Source organism: Nerophis ophidion, linkage group LG15, assembly GCF_033978795.1.
Source record: "Nerophis ophidion isolate RoL-2023_Sa linkage group LG15, RoL_Noph_v1.0, whole genome shotgun sequence".
NCBI lineage: Eukaryota > Metazoa > Chordata > Actinopteri > Syngnathiformes > Syngnathidae > Nerophis > Nerophis ophidion.
Window position 1 is genome coordinate 44,969,518 of NC_084625.1, and position 20,547 is coordinate 44,990,064.

The 20,547-nt window shown below is 40.7% G+C and overlaps 1 protein-coding gene across 7 annotated transcripts in view; it reads right to left on the reverse strand.

The window, feature by feature from the left end:
- The window catches only part of esyt2b (extended synaptotagmin-like protein 2b), a 107,510-nt gene that overhangs the window by 19,451 nt on the left and 67,512 nt on the right, over window positions 1–20,547 (reverse strand). For 3 of the 7 annotated variants that reach the window (XM_061922235.1, XM_061922237.1, XM_061922241.1), the window contains 4 exons: window positions 16,723–16,779; window positions 7,191–7,265; window positions 1,626–1,712; window positions 1,412–1,561 (listed from right to left, as the gene is read on the reverse strand). In XM_061922235.1, the coding sequence (XP_061778219.1) occupies window positions 1,412–1,561; window positions 1,626–1,712; window positions 7,191–7,265; window positions 16,723–16,779 (369 nt within the window). The remainder of the gene's footprint in view (window positions 1–1,411; window positions 1,562–1,625; window positions 1,713–7,190; window positions 7,266–16,722; window positions 16,780–20,547) is intronic. The other 4 variants (XM_061922239.1, XM_061922236.1, XM_061922240.1 and 1 more) reach the window with 2 other exon arrangements.

A 20,547-nucleotide genomic window follows, 5' to 3' on the forward strand; every position in this document is an offset into this window, starting at 1 on the left:
CAAAATTTTATCAGAACCGCAACCGCCCGCTGTTATATATCCGGAATCGGCGACCTTTACCACCAAAAGAGCTAGTTTGACCCGTGTCACAAAGTAAAGAAGGCAATGGGAGCCGCTAACGTTCTGGCGAATATCCGATGGTGCTCTTCCAGATAACGAGAAAAAGAGCGTGCTGTGAAGCCATTACCTTTGACGCCTTCTAAAATCATGTGCGAACCGTTTGCCAATCCAGCAACACGCTGTATGCAGCTTCCTCAAACACACGTACAAGATTGAAAGGCATACTTGGTGATACAGACTACACTGATGGTTGTGATATAAACAACTTTAACACTTACTAAAATGCGCCACGCTGTGAAACCACACCAAACAAATATGACAAACACATTTTGGGAGAACATCCTCACAGTAACACAACATAAACACAACACAACACATACCCAGAGTCCTTTGCATCCATGACACTTCCTGACTATATTTTACACCCCCGCACCCCCAACCCCGCCCAACAAACCGAAGCACCGGGAGGTGGGGGGGTGGCGGGGTTTGCTGCTAGCGGGGTGTATAATATAGTCAGGAATTGTCATGGATGCAAAGGATTCTGGGTATTTGTTGTGTTGCGTTTATGTTGTGTTACTGTGAGGATGTTCTCCCGAAATGTGTTTGTCATTCTTGTTTGGTGTGGCATCACAGCATGGCGCATATTAGTAAGAAAGTTAAAATTGTTTATATCACAACCATTAGTGTACTCTGTATCACCCAGTATGCCTTGCAGTCGTGTGCTTGGGTCCGCAGAAGCCACACACAACATATTGCTGGACTGGCAAGTAGATTGTAAATGTTGTAGAAGGTGTCAAAGGCAAAGGCTTCATGGCACGCCCTAATACTTCTTGACTGGGTGACTGCCGGCAGATATTCTTGAGAACGTTTACGTCTCCTATTGTTTTCTTCGCTTTGTGACACGGGTCCAAAATGGGTCTTTGAACGGTAAGGGTTACCGATCCCTGAACCATGTATATCAAATATTTCCAAATGGTTCAACCGCCACCCACTCGAATCTATTTAAAATCTATTTTTTTGACATGTCACCCGCCCGACCCGCGGTTTATCCGCGGACTCCGCGGATGAGACCGCAAACCGCGCATCTCTAACTGGACGACAGGCTGTCCTCACTCAGGTGCGGCTGGAAATCGGGAGAAATCTGGGAGAATGGTTGTCCCGGGAGATTTTTGGGAGTCTCCCGGAAAATTCGGGAGGGTTGGCAAGTATGTTGTGGATGGATGCCATGTGATGCGTTCTAACAGCAACTTTCACAAAGGGATTCAACATGAAAAGTTGAATGCCAAAGTGAAAAGTGCAACAATCCGATCATTAGGAACACCATTGTCATGTTTTTCTTTCGCTACCGTACCCTCAGGGCCATTTTCAGTTTGATGCTGGAGCTGGGGCCGGAGTTCCTCAGCGGGAAGCACTGTGTCAGGGTCATGTCGTCCTCAGCAAGTAGACCGCTCAAGGGCACGCTGAGAGTCCCTAAAGTGCATTTGGCCTTGTCGTCTTTCACCTGCACACCGAGCACAGTGAGCAATCCTGCTGCCCAGGAAAAGGAGAAAAGCCGCAGGTCTTACCTCCACCTCCAGCTCCTGCCTCCTGGGATTGTGAACGAGGAAGGAGAAAGAATCCTCCCACAAGGGCTCTTTGGTCTTGTAGCGGATCTTTAAGAGCGGATAGGAAGTCATTGGTTAAAAGACTCGCTGATGGAACATTCTCTAAGTCTCCATGCACCAAATTGGCTGCTAGACTTTTGACAAGAACAAGAAAGTTTGATCATATTATGCCATCCATCCATCCATTTTCTACCGCTTATTCCCTTTTGGGGTCGCGGGGGGCGCTGGTGCCTATCTCAGCTAGAATCGGGCGGAAGGCGACGTACACCCTGGACAAGTTGCCACCTCATCGGAGCATATTATGCCTATACTGTTTATACTTTTATATACGAATATACATACATACATATATATATACACCTATACTGGCTCACATGCACTGGCTTCCTGTGCACTTAAGATGTGACTTTAAGGTTTTACTACTTACGTATAAAATACTACACGGTCTAGCTCCATCCTATCTTGCCGATTGTATTGTACCATATGTCCCGGCAAGAAATCTGCCTTCAAAGAACTCCGGCTTATTAGTGATTCCCAGAGCCCAAAAAAAGTCTGCGGGCTATAGAGCGTTTTCTATTGGGGCTCCAGTACTCTGGAATGCCCTCCCGGTAATAGTTAGAGATGCTACCTCAGTAGAAGCATTTAAGTCTCACCTTAAAACTCATTTGTATACTCTAGCCTTTAAATAGACCCCCTTTTAGACCAGTTGATTTGCCGTTTCTTTTCTTTTCTCCTCTGCCCCCCTTGCCCTTGTGTGTGTGGGGGGGGGGCACAGGTCCGGTGGCCATGGATGAAGTGCTGGATGTCCAGAGTCAGGACCTGGGGTGGACCGCTCGCCTGTGCATCGGTTGGGGACATCTCTGCGCTGCTGACCCGTCTCCGCTCGGGATGGTCTCCTACTGGCCCTACTATGGACTGGACTCTCACTATTATGTTAGATCTACTATGGACCGGACTCTTACTATTATGTTAGATCCACAATGGACTGGACCCTCACTATTATGTTGGAGCCACTATGGACTGGACTCTCACTATTATGTTAGATCCACTATGGACTGGACTCTCACTATTATGTTAGAGCCACTATGGATTGGACTTTCAATATTATGTTAGATCCACTATGGACCGGACTCTCACTATTATGTTAGATCCACTATGGACTGGACCCTCACTATTATGTTAGAGCCAATATGGACTGGACTCTCATTATTATGTTAGATCCACTATGGACTGGACCCTCACTATTATTTTAGAGCCACCATGGACTGGACTCTCACTATTATATTAGAGCCACTATGGACTGGACTGTCACTATTATGTTAGATCCACTATGGACAGGACTCTCACTATTATGTTAAATTCACTATGGACTGGACCCTCACTATTATGTTAGAGCCACTATGGACTGGACTCTCACTATTATGTTAGATCCACTATGGACTGGACTCTCACTATTATGATAGATCCACTATGGACCGGACTCTCACTATTATGTTAGAGCCACTATGGACTGGACTCTCACTATTATGTTAGATCCACTATGGACTGGACTCTCACTATTATGATAGATCCACTATGGACTGGACTCTCACTATTATGTTAGATCCACTATGGACTGGACTCTCACTATCATGCTAGATCCACTATGGACTGGACCCTCACTATTATGTTAGATCCACTATGGACTGGACTCTCACTATTATGTTAGATCCACTATGGACTGGACCCTCACTATTATGTTAGAGCCAATATGGACTGGACTCTCATTATTATGTTAGATCCACTATGGACTGGACCCTCACTATTATTTTAGAGCCACCATGGACTGGACTCTCACTATTATATTAGAGCCACTATGGACTGGACTGTCACTATTATGTTAGATCCACTATGGACAGGACTCTCACTATTATGTTAAATTCACTATGGACTGGACCCTCACTATTATGTTAGAGCCACTATGGACTGGACTCTCACTATTATGTTAGATCCACTATGGACTGGACTCTCACTATTATGATAGATCCACTATGGACTGGACTCTCACTATTATGTTAGAGCCACTATGGACTGGACTCTCACTATTATGTTAGATCCACTATGGACTGGACTCTCACTCTTATGATAGATCCACTATGGACTGGACTCTCACTATTATGTTAGATCCACTATGGACTGGACTCTCACTATCATGCTAGATCCACTATGGACTGGACCCTCACTATTATGTTAGATCCACTATGGACTGGACCCTCGCTATTATGTTAGAGCCACTACGGACTGTACTCTCACTATTATGTTAGGGCCACTATGGACTGGACTCTCACTATCATGTTAGATCCACTATGGACTGGACTCTCACTATTATGTTAGATCCACTATGGACTGGACTCTCACTATTATGTCAGATCCACTATGGACTGGACTTTCACAATATTATGCTAGACCCACTCTACGTCCATTGCATCCGGTCTCCCCTAGAGGCGGGGGGTCTTCTCCAAGGTTTCTCAGAGTCATTCACATTGACCGAGATAATATGAATCGGTTGAAAAATATTGGTGTAGTAACAGTTTGAATTCACAATTGGTATTTTGGAATTCCCGGAATTTCGGGAAAACCAGGAATTTGTACGAAACGTTATGGTGACCAAAATGGCGGCGAGGAGGCGTGGGCCGGCAGTCCGACAGTGAGGCAGGGCACGCCGGAGCCGGGCCCAAGATGGCGGCGAGGACGCGTGCACTGCGAGCAAGAAGCGAGGCGGAGCGCGCCGGAATCAACCCCGCAAATATTATCAGGTGCGTGGGTCGCTTAGCTGGGCACAATTTAAATCTAATCCCGTACTGTATAAAAAGGGCAGCGGCCGTAAACGCCGGGGAGAGAGACAAAGAGAGAAGGAGCCAGGAGGAAGCCGATGCTGAACGAGAGCGAGAGAGAACCACAGGAAGACGAAGACGCACGCGACTGAAAAGGTGGAGTGACAGAGGAAGCAGGACACGGCAAGGCTGAAAAGCAACCCGTAGAGACTTTTTTTTATTGAAAAATAAAAGAAAGTCCAACCTGCGCAAAAATGTCCTTCCTTGGTGGTCCTGAGAACCCGCACGACGGCAAGAGACTGTCACACCCTTCCTAAATAAATCTCAGTTTACCATCGATGCACTTCAAAAATATTCTCTTCTTTTAATTTGTGAAGCAAATAAACATGACAATTATTGCTACCTTTTTTATTGAAAGGTAGCTGCTTCTGGGCTGTATCCCGCGCGTTGAGACTGGCGCAAGCACGATAAAAGTCCTCGAGAGCAGTGTTTTTCAACCTTTTTTGAGCCAAGGCACATTTTTTTCATTAAAAAAAAAATAACGAAGGCACACCACCAGCAGAAAAGGTTAAAAAAATGAAACTCCACCATGTTGTCGTGCCTTATTTTGAGTTTATTGTTGTTTTCCTATGTGTCGTGCTTTAGTTCTTGTCTTTCGCTGTTATTTTGGTGACCCTTCCTGTTTTGTTAGTGTTCTCCAGCATCACGCCTTCCTTTGAGTGCTATTGCTCGCACCTGCTTTGTTTTCGCAATCACGACTATTTAAGTTGTGCGTACGCTATCCATCTTTGTGGGGACATTGTTGATTGTCATGTCGTGTACAGATGTGCTTTGTGGATGCCGTCTTTGCTCCACGCGCTGTAAGTTTTTGCTGTCGTCCAGCATTATGTTTTTGTTAACTTTGTTGCCAGTACAGTTTTACTTTTGTTTTACATAGCCTTTTCCTAGCAGGACTTGCCTTCTGTTAATTTTTGCTTAAAGCGTTACATACCTTTTTTACCTGCACGATGTCTAACTCTGCTGCGCTCTGCATATTGGGATCACGACAAACCATCCTCGACATGTTCCGACTTCTATAAAGCAATGAACTACCTGCTGCCACCTACTGATATTGAGTATTAGATGATTATCCTGCCAAGCTCGAACCAGGACAGGCACTAGAGAACGGCACATTATTATGATTATTGATGGTAGGCTCCAGCCCTCCTAGTGACCCCAAAAGGGACAAGCGGTGGGAAATGAATGGATGGATGGATTTACAAAAAATATTTTTTGGACCAATTAGGTGAAGTTGAATAATTTCTCGCGTCACACCAATAGTGATTGAAAATCACTGTTGTAGAGATCTGGTTTCCAATCGCATAATCCAGGTGTTGTAGTACGACTTTTCAAAAACTGAACACGATTACATTAAGGCAGGCGTCACCAACGCGGTGCCCACGGGCACCAAGTAGCCCGTAAGGACCAGATGAGTCGCCCGCTGGCCTGTTCTAAAAATAGCTCAAATAGCAGCACTTACCAGTGAGCTGCCTTTATTTTTTAAATTTGTATTTATTTACTAGCAAACTGGTCTTGCTTTGCTCGACATTTTTAATTCTAAGAGAGACAAAACTCAAATAGAATTTGAAAATCCAAGAAAATATTTTAAAGACTTGGTCTTCACTTGTTTAAATAAATTCCTTTGTTTTTTTACTTTGCTTCTTATAACTTTCAGAAAGACAATTTTAGAGAAAAAATACAACTTTAAAAATTATTTTAGGATTTTTAAACACATATACCTTTTTACCTTTTAAATTCCTTCTTTTCTTTCCTGACAATTTAAATCAATGTTCAAGTAAATTTATTTTTCTTATTGTAAATAATAATAAATACATTTTAATTTAATTCTTCATTTTAGCTTCTGTTTTTTCAGCAAAGAATATTTGTGAAATATTTCTTCAAACTTATGATTAAAATTCAAAACAATTATTCTGGCAAATCTAGAAAATCTGTAGAATCAAATTTAAATCTTATATCAAAGTCTTTAGAATTTCTTTTAAAAAACAATTTTCTGGAAAATCTAGAAGAATTAATGATTTGTCTTTGTTAGAAAAATAGCTTGGTCCAATTTGTTATATATTCTAATAAAATGCGGATTGGATTTTAACCTATTTAAAACATGTCATCAAAATTCGAAAATGAATCTTAATCAGGAAAAATTACCAATGATGTTCCATAAATTATTTTCTAAATTTTTTCCCAAAAATTCGAATTTGCTACTTTTTCTCTTCTTTTTTTCGGTATATTTTTTAATTTTAAAGAGTCGAAATTGAAGATAAACTATGTTTCAAAATACATTTTCATATTTTTCGTGTTTTCTCCTCTTTTAAACCGTTAATTAAGTGTTTTTTTCATCATTTATTCTCTACAAAAAACCTTCCGTAAAATGAAAGAAACGTACGACGGAATGACAGACAGAAATACAATTTATTTAAGTGTGTATCAAGCTGGTAGCCCTTCGCATAAATCAGTATTTAAGAATAGCTCTTGGTTTCAAAAATGTTTGTGACCCCTGGATTAAGGTATTTCCATGGGCTGTAGGAGGCTTCTTTAGAGTCGAACTATTCGAGAAATTGGACTAATTTAGTGCACGGACACGCACTTACTGTTGCTTCGTCACAATCAAGTCGTTGGCCTTCACTCATTAAAGCACGAATAACGGAAAGAGACCTACCTTGCTCTCCTGCGTCTTGTGACCGACAGTCAACTGGACGTAAGGACTTGGCTCACTGCTGCTCTTCTTGGCAGACTTTAAAGAATCAGAAGGGGAATTAGATTAGATAGTACTTTATTTATTCCGTCAGGAGAGTTCCTTCAGGAAAAAATTAGGACACTTGTGTTGCAACACCAACAATCCTAATGGAAGTATAAACTCTTCCACAGCTATGATGTGAAGGGAACTGAAGTTTATTTGGGCCAAGAACCTTTATTCTTTTCAAATCCAAAAGAAGCTGTAGTGACACAATTGAAATGATGCGAGATATATCACTTAGAAGACATTAGGGGATAAAGTTAAAGTTAAAGTACCAATGATTGTCACAAACGTGTTTATTACTTTACAAACCCTGTTTCCATATGAGTTGGGGAATTGTGTTAGATGTAAATATAAGCAGAATACAATGGTTGTAAATCATTTTCAACCCATATTCAGTTGAATATGCTACAAAGACAACATATTTGATGTTCAAACTGATAAACATCAGTTTGATGCCAGCAACACATGACAAAGAAGTTGGGAAAGGTGGCAATAAATACTGATAAAGTTGAGGAATGCTCATCAAACACTTATTTGGAACATGCCACAGGTGTGCAGGCTAATTGGGAACAGGTGGGGGCCATGATTGGGTATAAAAACAGCTTCCCAAAAAATGCTCAGTCTTTCATAAAAAAGGATGGGTCGAGGTACACCCCTTTGTCCACAACTGCGTGAGCAAACAGTTTAAGAACAACGTTTCTCAAAGTGCAATTGCAAGTAATTTAGGGATTTCAACATCTACGCTCCATAATATCATCAAACGGTTCAGAGAATCTGGAGAAATCACTCCACGTAACCGGCATGGCCGGAAACCAACGGTGAATGACCGTGACCTTTAATCCCTCAGAGGGCACTGTATCAAAAACAGACATCAATCTCTAAAGGATATCACCACATGGGCTCAGGAACACTTCAGAAAACCACTGTCACTAAATACAGTTCGTCGCTACATCTGTAAGTGCAAGTTAAAGCTCTACTATGCAAAGCGAAAGCCATTTATCAACAACATCCAGAAACGCTGCCGGCTTCTTTGGCCCGAGATCATCTAAGATGGACTGATGCAAAGTGGAAAAGTGTTCTGTGGTCTGACGAGTCCACATTTGACATTGTGTCATCCGGACCAAAGAGGAAGCTAACCATCCAGACAGTTATCGACGCAAAGTTCAAAAGCCAGCATCTGTGATGGTATGGGGGTGCATTAGTGGCCAAGGCATGAGTAACTTACACATCTGTGAAGGCACCATCAATGATGAAAGGTAAATACAGGTTTTGGAACAACATATGCTGCCATCCAAGCGCTGTCTTTTTCATGGACGCCCCTGCTTATTTCAGCAAGACAATGCCATCCCGTGTTACAACAGCATGGCTTCGTAAAAAAAGAGTGCGGGTACTTTCCTGGCCCGCCTGCAGTCCACACCTTTCTTCCATCGAAAATGTGTGGCGCATTATGAAGCGTAAAATACGACAGTGGAGACCCCAGACTGTTGAACGACTGAAGCTCTACATAAAACAAGAATGGGAAAGAATTCCACTTTCAGAGCTTCAAAAATTAGTTTCCTCAGTTCCCAAACGTTTATTGATTGTTGTTGAAAGAAAAGGTGATGTAACACAGTGATGAACATGCCCTTTCCCAACTACTTTGGCACGTGTTGCAGCCATGAAATTCTAAGTAATTATTATTTGGAAAAAAAATAAAGTTTATCAGTTTGAACATCAAATATGTTGTCTTTGTGGCATATTCAACTGAATATGGGTTGAAAGGGATTTGCAAATCATTGTATTCTGTTTATATTTACATCTAACACAATTTCTCAACTCATATGGAAACGGGGTTTGTAAGTATTGAGTGAAAGAACTATTCAAGCACTCAGTAACTGGTGAGTAACTTCTGATTTATTCAGTAGAGTAGCTATTTTTTAATGGTACTTAAATAACTGTATTTGGTGAGTGAGTGTTTGCATGTACTACAAAAGATGCACATTTTACAGTCACTCATGACGTACCAGGGCTAATGTTGCCATACGCGCAGCTGAAACCTAAAAATGTATCGACAACTAGTTTTCTCCAGTTGGAAGTGGAATTCTACTGACAGATGACAAACGTATGATACAAATGTTCTTTTCCTAATTTTTTAAGTCTGACATCATGTCACTTTTTAAAAGTCATATGATTGCCATGCTTTGTTTGATTGATGAAATGAAGTCAAACATCACAAGTGCTTACGTCGGACTGACGGAACCGAGTCATGTGACAGTGCCTGCTGGAAGAAGTCTCCCGAATGACCTGAATCTATGTTTCTTTGCAAGCAGTAATCACTACATTATAAATACATATGTTGAAATGTAGCGCTCGGAATAAAACTCAAAGACACGGAATAAAAGTAGCTTTTCTTATGTTCAAAAATACTCAAGTAAACAGTAAGTAAGTACTGTATGTTGCATTTTAAAACTATGACAATTTATCCAATAAGTTACTTAAAGGGAACCTGCACTGTTTTAGAAAATGTTCCCTATCGTTCACAATCATTATGAGAAACAAAAACACGTGTCTTTTTTTTTTAATGCTAAAAAAACACAAGATGCGCCTAATAGGAGTCGCCGTTGTAGCCTTCAAAGCCCTCTAAAACAACTTCAAAACCCCCCATCAACATTTTATATGCACGCTGCAAATATACTGTATATATATTAGAGATGTCCGATAATGGCTTTTTTTGCCGGTATTCCGATAATGTCCAACTCTTAATTACCGATACGGATATATGCAGTCGTGGAATTAACACATTATTATGCCTAATTTTGTTGTGATGCCCCACTGGATGCATTAAACAATGTAACAACGTTTTTCAAAATAAATCAACTCAAGTTATGGAAAAAAAATTCCAACACGGCACTGCCATATTTATTATTGAAGTCACAAAGTGCATGATTTTTTTTAACATGCCTCAAAACAGCAGCTTGGAATTTGGGAGGTTGAGGGGGGCGGGGTTGGGGGAGGGTGTATATTGTAGTGTCCCGGAAGAGTTAGTGCTGCAAGGGGTTCTGGGTATTTGTTCTGTTGTGTTTATGTTGTGTTATGGTACGGAAGTTCTCGCGAAATGAGTTTGTCATTCTTGTTTGGTGTGAGTTCACAGAGTGGCGCATATTTGTAACAGTGTTAAAGTTGTTTATACGCAAAGGCAGTGCCTTTAAGGTTTACTGGCGCTCTGTACTTCTCCCTAAGTTCGTGTACACAGCGACATTTTAAAAAGTCATCAATTTTAATTTTGGAAACGATATCGATAATTTCTGATATTACATTTTAAAGCATTTATAGGCGGATAATATCGGCAGTGTAAGGACTGTTCGGCATTGTGGCGCCGGGTTTGACTCCTTCGAGGATGCGTCAAACGTGAACACAACAAAGGTAAGATCTTAAAAGATTTATTTAACAAAAAGGGAGCTCTGAACAGAAATACCGGAGTTAATAAAAGGCAAACCAAAACGCTAGTATGAAAACTAGGAAGTATGAATAGACAAATAAAATGGCACGTAGGCACAAAAAGAAGAAACAAATCATCAGTATGTAAACTGGAAAAACACAAAGGCTTAGCGTGAGAAGCTAACGAGAATATAAATACTTGCGTGAAAGCAAACGATCAAAAATCCAGACGTACAGTTGCGTGAGAGCAAACTGTGAACCCAGAAAGAAATGAACAAAGAGGCTGACTTAAATAGGAGGGTGATTAGACAAAACAGGTGTGTGTGGACCGGGAGTAGCAGGTAGACTGATGAGTTACCATGGTGACAGGCTCAACAGGAAATAAACAGTCACTTGACGGAGAGTGATACAAGAATGGAAAAATAACTAATAAAATGTGTAAATCTAAGCAGCAGGTAGTCCGATATTATCGGACATCTTTAGTATATATATATATATATATATATATATATATATTGTAGTAACTGACACTGTCATGATCCGTGGCCCGGATCATGTTTTTGTTATGTTTTGTTATTTTTGGACTCCCTTAGTTCCTGTTTTGTGCACCTCTGGGTTTGTTTTGGTTTCTATGGGGATTAATTTGGTACACCTGCCTCTGGTTAGTGGTCGGCACGCTCACCTGCAGTCGACCACTAATTAGAGAGGTATTTATTCACCTCTCGCCACATTTGTCCTGGTTTCTTTGTTTGCTTCATGCTCTCGTCACTTAAGTTTTGCTTGTCTTCTCGCCTATGCCATGTTAGCTTCGAGTGCGATTGGCACGTGTTTTCTTTCTACTTGTTTTCTTTTATTGGTGGTGCTTTGATTTTTGTCAAGAATAAACTACGCTCCTACCTGCGAGTCCTGTCCGGAGTGATCCGTTTGCATCCTGGGGGAACTAACCTGTATGGCTCTTGACCAAGTATGCATGTTAAAAGCCGTAGATATTATGTGACTGGGCCGGCACGCAAAGGGAGTGCCTTTAAGGTTTATTGGCGCTCTGTACTTCTCCCTACGTCCGTGTACTAATCCGTACAGCGGCGTTTTAAAAAATTCTTAAATTTTACTTTTTGAAACTGATACCGATAATTTACAATATTACATTTTAAAGCGTTTATCTATCGGACATCTCTAGTTACTACGCTAGAAAAAAGTTCTTACAACATCAATGTCGTTACAGCTTGGTTATTATTGTTGCGATCCGGGACTCGGATCTTCACATATTATTGTTTATTTTTCCATCTTTGTTATCATTCTCCGTTTGATCCGTTTATTTCCCGTTTAGTCCATCACCATGGTTACTTATTAGTTTCAGCTGTTACTCCCGGTTCCTGCACACCTGTTCTCTGTTAATCACCTTCCCTTTATAAGACTTCCTCTTTTTCATTCTTCTGCCTGGGACTCTAATTTGCTTTCACGCAACAAGTTACGCCATTTGTTCATTCAAGCTCTCATGCTGTATGTTTTTGTTTTACTCTTTTATGTGCCTATGTGCCAGTTTAGTTCTCATTGTTGGTTTGCCTTTTATTAGCACCAGTGTTTTGTTTCATAGATTTTTTTTCGTTAAATAAATTGTTCATATCATACCTTTGCTGTGTTCACTTGTTGACGCATCCACGAGGGAATCAAACCCAGTACCACGATGCCGAACCAGCGTAACAATTATACAGGTTACGGAACGTAAATGAAATATTGTTGGTGGTTTTTGAATGCATTTTAAAGTGATTTAGAGCTACAATGGATTGCTCCATTTAGTTACATTGCTAGCCACCAAGAACGAGCCGATTTTTATATGTTACACTGCTAAAAAAACAAAACAAAAATTGGTCTTCTTGTTTCTCATAAGGATTGTGGACGATAGGCAATATTCCAAAATAAGGTCACTTCCCCTTTAAGTAAATGTAGAACGTTACTGTTAACGTCTAGAAATGGACATAACTTTGTTTTCCAACCATGGGAGGAAGAAGAAGTGGATGACATTTATTGAATGAAAAAAATAAGTAATCAAAAATATGACTGAACTTGTAGCCAACTTGGCAAAGCAGTTGGAGCTCAGCACTGCAAGTCTGCTCCATACTGAAGCAGATTGAGCCGATTATGTCAGCTATTACGTGCCGGCGGACATTTATTCATGGACATATGGAGAGGCTCAATCTAAAAGTTTATTGATTTTTTTTTTAAAAGCAAGACCAAAATTGATTGTGTCCGAGTCGCCACCAAAGGTAGTCCCACATCATGTTGTATGCGTTAGCATTATTTTTTACATAGGATACTTCAATTGCATGAATTATTTCATACAAATGATGTTTTCTGAGCTATTCATGCCTATTCCTTCTTTAAGAGGCCCAAAAAATTACAGAAAACTGTGGCACTAAAACATAGGATGGTTGAATTGAATGATTCAATAAGTATTGAAGTGGAAATGCATTTATTTTATTTTTTTGTCGATTATTCACAATCCTTGTGTAAGAAAAGCACACGTTTTTCTTTTTTAATGCATTCTATCTTGTAAATAGACATTAGTAAAAGGCAGCTAACATTGGAGTCACCAGGAGTCGTTCTTGTCAGGCTTTCCTCTGACAGTTTGACTACGTTTTAGTTTTTTCCTCTGCATTTGTTCGTTTCCTCTGTGTTTAGTATTTCCTGTCCTTGGTTCCTGTCTAGTGCTCTTATTTTGGTTCGTCTTCCTGTCTGTCCCCCTGTGTCCTGTTTTCACTCAGCTGCGGCTGATTGGCATCTGGTCACACCTGGTGTCAATCAGCCAGCTCCTATTTTACCTGCTTTGTTCCTCCAGTCAGGATCATTTGTATTGTCGTGTCAATGTCATTTTCTACTTGTCATTCCTACTGGTCCTGTGATTGCAGCGTAGCGGTAAGCTATATTTGGTAAATGTTTGTAGCTTACTGTTTTTTGTTCCCTGCTTCCGATTTGTTTGTTCATAGCCCTTAGTTTGTTATATCCGCCCACGTGCGTGCTTTTTGTTTGTACCCTTTGTTTGTTCTAGTTGTAGTATTTTAAATTAAAACCATGTTTTCCCATTCAATGCCTGCCTCTATCTCTGCATCTTGGGGTTCGTCACCAAATAACTCTGACAGTTCTATTCCGCCTATAAAACACTTTGAAAACAACTGAAAACATTTAAATACATGTAAGTATATATGTTGTGTAGTAACAGGCACATGACATATTTACATTTTTTTAGCTCATTTTAAGCACATGGTGGGCCATTAATTTCACAGATGCATCACAATGATTGCTTTTTCCTTCAACATGTTATGTTGGACTATGGGGAGATGACGACACAGACACTAGCGGGCGTTGTAGCTTTAAGATTTATTATATCTATGGACTATATATGTATAATAATCAAACAAATGATTGTATTATGCAGATAGTATATATTTGTACCATGAACTGTGATGAACTGGCGATTTGTCCAGGGTGTACGATGCCTTCCGCTTGAATGCAGCTGAGATAGGCTGCAGAACCCCCGCCGGGTGGCGGGGCTCTCCCTTAGAGATAGGGTGAGAAGCTCTGCCATCCGGGAGGAACTCAAAGTAAAGCCGCTGCTCCTCCAAATCGAGAGGAGCCAGATGAGGTGGCTCGGGCATCTGGTCAGGATGGCACCCAAACGCCTCCCTAGGGAGGTGTTTAGGGCACGTCCAACCGGTAGGAGGCCACGGGGAAGACACAGGACACGTTGGAAAGACTATGTCTCCCGGCTGGCCTGGGAACGCCTCGGGATCCCCCGGGAAGAGCTAGACGAAGTGGCTGGGGAGAGGGAAGTCTGGGCTTCCCTGCTTGGGCTGCTGCCCCCGCGACCCGACCTCGGATAAGCGGAAGATTATGGATGGATGGATGGATGGACATTTGAACTGAACTGCACAATTCATAAGTTGTTTCTGGACATTGTAGTAACTTATTTGTTAAGGTTTTATTGATGAAATGTACGCTATTCTTGAATGTTGTTGAATTGAGCATTATACAATATTAGTATTAAATTGTATTTGCCAATTCTTGACAAATGCTTTAAAATGCCTTTTCTAAGGCAAAAAATAAGCTTTTGTAAATGAGGCAGCTTACCATTTCAGTTCAATCCTGGGATAGTCACATGAAAACCACTTTAAACGTTTCCTACACGTCACTTCAGCTCCTTATGGGTTCCTTATATAAGTCATAGTGTTTCAATGCAACATGTATTTCTTTCAAACACTTCACCCAGCAGGCTGCTCTTCCAATGCATGCAGCTTTTGTTTCATGCAACAGCTTATAATACATGCGTCAGAATTACATATTGTCCTTTATTCTTACCATAATGCACTCAAGGCTTCTGTTAGACAGTACTTTGTTTTGTGTTATTTGCTTGGATTTTCTCAGGATTGTTCTATTGTTTAGTTTAGTCTTTATTTGAAGGGACAATGCACAGAGACATTAAGCTCAAAGACAGATATGTTCTGTAACCAGATTATAGCTAAAGAGCTCATTTCAAATAACAGTGTGCCATTCTATCAATATTCTGCATTGTTTATTGGCTTACAGCAGGGGTGTCCAAACTTTTTCCACAGAGGGCCGCACACGGAAAAATTTAAGCATGCGGGGGCCATTTTGATATTTTTCATTTTCAAACCATAACAAAATATATGGATTTTTTTTTTTTGATTTTTTTATCCTTAGGGGTCCTGGGGAGCATAAAGGGTCTCAGTCACTAAAATGTTAAAAATAAGTCAAATTATTATTATTTTTTTTAATTTAATGCTTACAGTAAATCTCTATATCAACTTGAGGTTGATATAAAGTAAAACAAATAAGGTTTTATGCCTTTTCTGTCAAAGACAACTTTGTTTTTTATAGTAAAACTGAAATATGCAGTATTTAGATAGATAGATAGATAGATAGATAGATAGATAGTACTTTATTGATTCCTTCAGGAGAGTTCCATTATTAAGCAATTAAAGCCCTCAAAGATCAATAATGCAGGACACCATTGATTTTAATTATTTAATATTTTTGAGCAATCACAGTGAAAAGATGAATAAAATCCTACTGAATATATTTGAGACCCGAAAAGTTCCCCACTCACAAAGTGATGCATTTTTATTATTTTTTATTTTTTTATTTTTTACTTTTAACACTTTAATTTCAAGATCAACTTCCGATATATCTGTCGATTTTACGTTTGACCTATTATTTTGTTTGTTTTATGCTCTTTTGTCTAAATTTTGATGTTTTTAAATGGCAACCACACAACATATTCAATATTTTTTCCAGCGATAAAGTGATACTTTTTAAGTCATAATACATTATAACATAGATTTTTTTGGCCTTTTTTTTTTTTTGAACAATGGGGAAAAAAAGAAAATAAAGACAAAAGGGAGAAAAAAAACACTGCCTGCATGGCAGCTTTGTGTCAACATTGACACTTTTCCTAATTAGATTTCACTTCATTCCACTTTTTTCAAATGTTTTATTTTTATTTTTGCAATACTATCAATTTTGCAATTTTTGCAGAATGTGCGGCGGGCCGCAAATGGCCCCCGGGCCGTACTTTGGACACCCCTGGCTTACAGGGAAGCTTGCAGGCACCAAAAAAAGTGCTGACGCTTAACAGTCGCCTAGAGTGCACAACAATGTGTTTTATAGGGAGGATCGTAACGCAATGAGTTTATGTGTGCTTATTAAATCAAATTAAAAATGTGCCACGTAGAGCAAAAGTAATGCATAAAAGCCGGAACAGCGACTCGACTGATGATGTGACCAGTATGAGGACAATGATAAAATTCTGGAGGTTGCAGTTGAGATGAAAGCAAAGATGCTGTTAGTATGAAACCTCATGCAAGAAAAGCTTAAAGGCACAAACACACGAGCTCATGCTCATTCGCTGTGTCATGGAGCGTCAGCACAACACAAGATGCCGACTGCTGCACGCCGGCCAAAAGGTGGGCAGCACAAATGGACGTGACGTTGCGCGGACAAGCTGTGGTTCCCACGTTACCTTCAGGGCCTTAAAGACGTGTTTCAACCCGTCACAGCTGAAATCTGATAGGTTGTTCTTTAAGCCGCAGAGGGGAAACAAATAAAAAAATCACACCCACAGTTAGCAAGGGCGGGCATGAGGAAGGAAGACGGAAACAAGCTGGAGACATAATGAGGCAATATAGGGCTCAAACTGGCACGGGATTTCGCAATGCATTGTGGGGGCTGGGCGGCCATTGTTGTTGTTTACCTGGCTGTACTCAACAAGCAGGATTGTGAGAGAGAAAGAGAGACAAACTGGATTAAAAGGGATCGTACCAAAAGAAAAAAATTCAAGGTACTAAACCGAAACAAACTGGACGCCTGTTCCAAAGACACCTTCGATCTGAGGCCCGCGTCCCTGTCCGGCCCACGTGAGGCCAATCATAAATTACAAAATAAATTTAAACATGACCAATTTGGTCATGTTTGAATTTTTCCTCTGTGTTTGTCTTATTTCCTGTCAGCGCTCTTATTTTGTCTTTATTTCCTGCAGTGATCCACACCTGGTGTCAATCAGCCAGCTGCTATTTAGACCTGCTTGTTCCTCCATTCTAGGCTGGATTATTATCATTACGACTTGTAGCTCTGACCGTTTGTACCTGAACCTGTAGCTGTTTGCAGCCTGCTGTTTTTTTTGTTCCTCGTCTTGTAGTTCCTGTTCCTGGCATCCTGTTTCCTGCCTCCGAGTTCCTGGTTTGTTTTTTGCCTTAATTTTTGAACATTAAATTATGTTTACCTGTTCAATGCCTGCCACCATCTCTGCATCTTGGGGTTCGTCACCAACACTACCTGACAGTATCTATGTCGAGTGTGCAATTAGGGCTGGGCGAGATATCAATACACACGATATGTGCGATATAGAAAATGACTATATCGTGATATTCCAGTATACGTTCTCACGCAGTTGCTTTTAGCTGCGGGCATTACACTTCAGGTGTTTCTCACTCTTTCTTGTCTCTCCTTCTCACAGAGACATAAAAGAAGCGCACCTTCTTACGTACGTCACATACTGCCACGCCCTCGCCGAGCAGAGAGGTAGCGGCATGGGTAAAGTTAGCAGTGGTGCTAGCGGGGAGGTGCGAATCTGGTAGCAAATGAACAAATTCCCATGAAAAACAGCACGGGGTCCATCGTCTGCCGGTGGTCTGGCTTCAAGCGGGAAGATGTTGAACAGAATATCGTAATATGTAAAGTATGCGGCAAAAGCGTTGCTACAAAAAGAAGCATTACCGCTAATATGTAGCATCATTTGAAAAGTCACCCGCTAGAGCAGGGTTCGGGAACCTTTTTGGCTGAGAGAGCCATGAAAGCCAAATGTTTTAAAATGTATTTCCGTGAGAGTCATATAATATTTTTTACCACTGAACACAACTAAATGCGTGCATTTTTAAGTAAGACCAACATTTTTAGAGTATAATAAGTCTCTTATTCTTTTTAATAACATTGTTTTTTGGAAGCTAACCAATAATAAATAAAATACTTCTTACCATTAATGCAACCCTCCTGTACCCCGAAAGACAGCTTGGTTTGGCTCAGCCACCCGCAACCTTTAACCGGTGCGGTAGAAAACAGATGGATGGATTAAAATGCATGAGAATGTTTTATATTTTGAATGTCATTTTTAAAACTGTGATTTCCAGCGGAATTATTCATTACTTATCGTGTTGAGCAATATCTGCTAAGATTTACCATGAATTGATTAACGTGGACCCCGACTTAAACAAGTTGAAAAACTTATTTGGGTGTTACCATTTAGTGGTCAATTGTACGGAATATGTACTGTACTGTGCAATCTACTAATAAAAGTATCAATCAATCAATCAATCAATTTATCTGAGAGCCAGATGCAGTCATCAAAAGAGCCAGATCTGGCTCGAGAGCCATAGGTTCCCTACCCCTGTGCTAGAGAATGAAGAGTGCTTGAAACTCCGCATGCCAACATCTCGGTTCGGTGCCACACCCACAAAATGCCCAAGCAACTATTTCCAGATCAACACCGTATGAAAAAAATAGTCTAAAACAAAAAGGAGATAACTTCCGCAGTAACCTACCACATAGTGAAGGATATACACTATTTGATTTCCTAAAATGCAGCTCATTTTTATTTGACAGTTACTGAAATATTTTGTGTGTATGATTATATTGTTACACTTTACTGTTTCTGCTTCGTCTAAACAAGAAACAAACATCATTTTGTTTAAACAGCACCACTCAGACAAATGTGATTGGCCAAAATAACGCTGATTGGCCAAACGTATTGGGAATTTTCTGGTCATTAACCAATTTCTGAAGTGGGATGGGTTAAATTAGCCTAAATTGAGCTGACGATGACATTGCAAAATCCTTCAGGGACTTGGAATGTTTGTCAGAGTAGCTTGTCTCTACTTTGCTCCTTTGCATCTCAAATCAGCTGCAATCTCGCCTTCTTCCTGGGCTGACCATCTAAACTACGCCCTACTAATTAGCTTTGATTTATGTCCTTTGTTTTTTTTTCCTTTTAAAAGTCATCATGTGTCCAGGGACCCATTTCCTGAGTTGTTGTAAACAGCAACAAAAAGGACATAAAAAGTATTTTGCAGTAATAAAAAAGAGAGCCGCAACAATCAAGTTTATAGTACTGGTGTATTCTATCCATTAATTTGTCCGATTAATTGTGTAATCAAAACACACACTTTATAGGCTTATAACTTAAAATATTTCCGCTTGCTATAACGTTCATTGTTTTTCGAATAAATGCACATCAATATTGAAACTACACTTTTAACGTATGTGCACGAATACAGTTTTTTATTTATTTTTTAATATCTGCCGTTCACTGCCACACAGCTCACGTCACCTACACTCTTAGGTGCGCTCCGTTGCAGCGGGCATATAGAAACAATTGTCCGTGTGTGAGGAGGCGTGGCCCGCGGACCTGCAGCGAGGCGGGGCGCCGCCGGGGCCGGCTCCGAGATGGGCGACAGGTGTGTAGAAGGCCCACCTGGGCGCAGTTATCTCATCACCTGTCGCTGTACAAGAGGGCAGGAATGGGTTGGTGAAGTCGGAGTGGATGGCCGAGAAAGAACCCGACCCCGAGCGGAAGTGAGAGCGAGACGGAGACGCGGAAGGCTGAAAAGCAACCGGAAGAGCGAGACCAGGAGAAGAGGGTAGTGCTGAAAAGTGACCAGAGAAGGTTTATTGAAAAATAAATAAAATCTTTCTCACTTTTTCTTGTCTCTCCTTCACACAGAGACATAAAACAAGCGCACCTTCTTACATACACCACATACTGACACGCGTGCAACGTCATACGCCCTCCCCTAGCAGAGAGAGGTAGTGGAATGGTGACGTTAGCAGTGGTGCTAACGGAGCGCTGCGAGTGGTAATACGAGAGAAAGAAGGTACGAATCTGGTAACAAATGAAGGAAGAAGAGTTATTTCCCAAGAAATACAGAACGGGGTCCATCGTCTGGCGGTGGTTCGGCTTCAAGTGGGAAGATGTCTTATAAGTACGCGGCAAAAGCGTTGCTACAAAAAGTAGTATTACTGCTAATTTGTAGCATCATTTGAAAAGTCACCCGCTAGAGAATGAAGAGTGCTTGAAACTCCGCATGTCAACATCTCGGCCGGTGCCACACCGACAAAATGCCCAAGCAACCATTTCCGGATCAACACCAAATTAAAAAAATAGTCAACAACAGAAGGAGATAACGTCCGCAGGAACCTACCACATAGCGAAGGACATCCACTATTTGATTTCCTATTATGCAGCACAGCATGTTTTTATTTGACAGTTATTGAAATATCTTGTGTGACATCATGC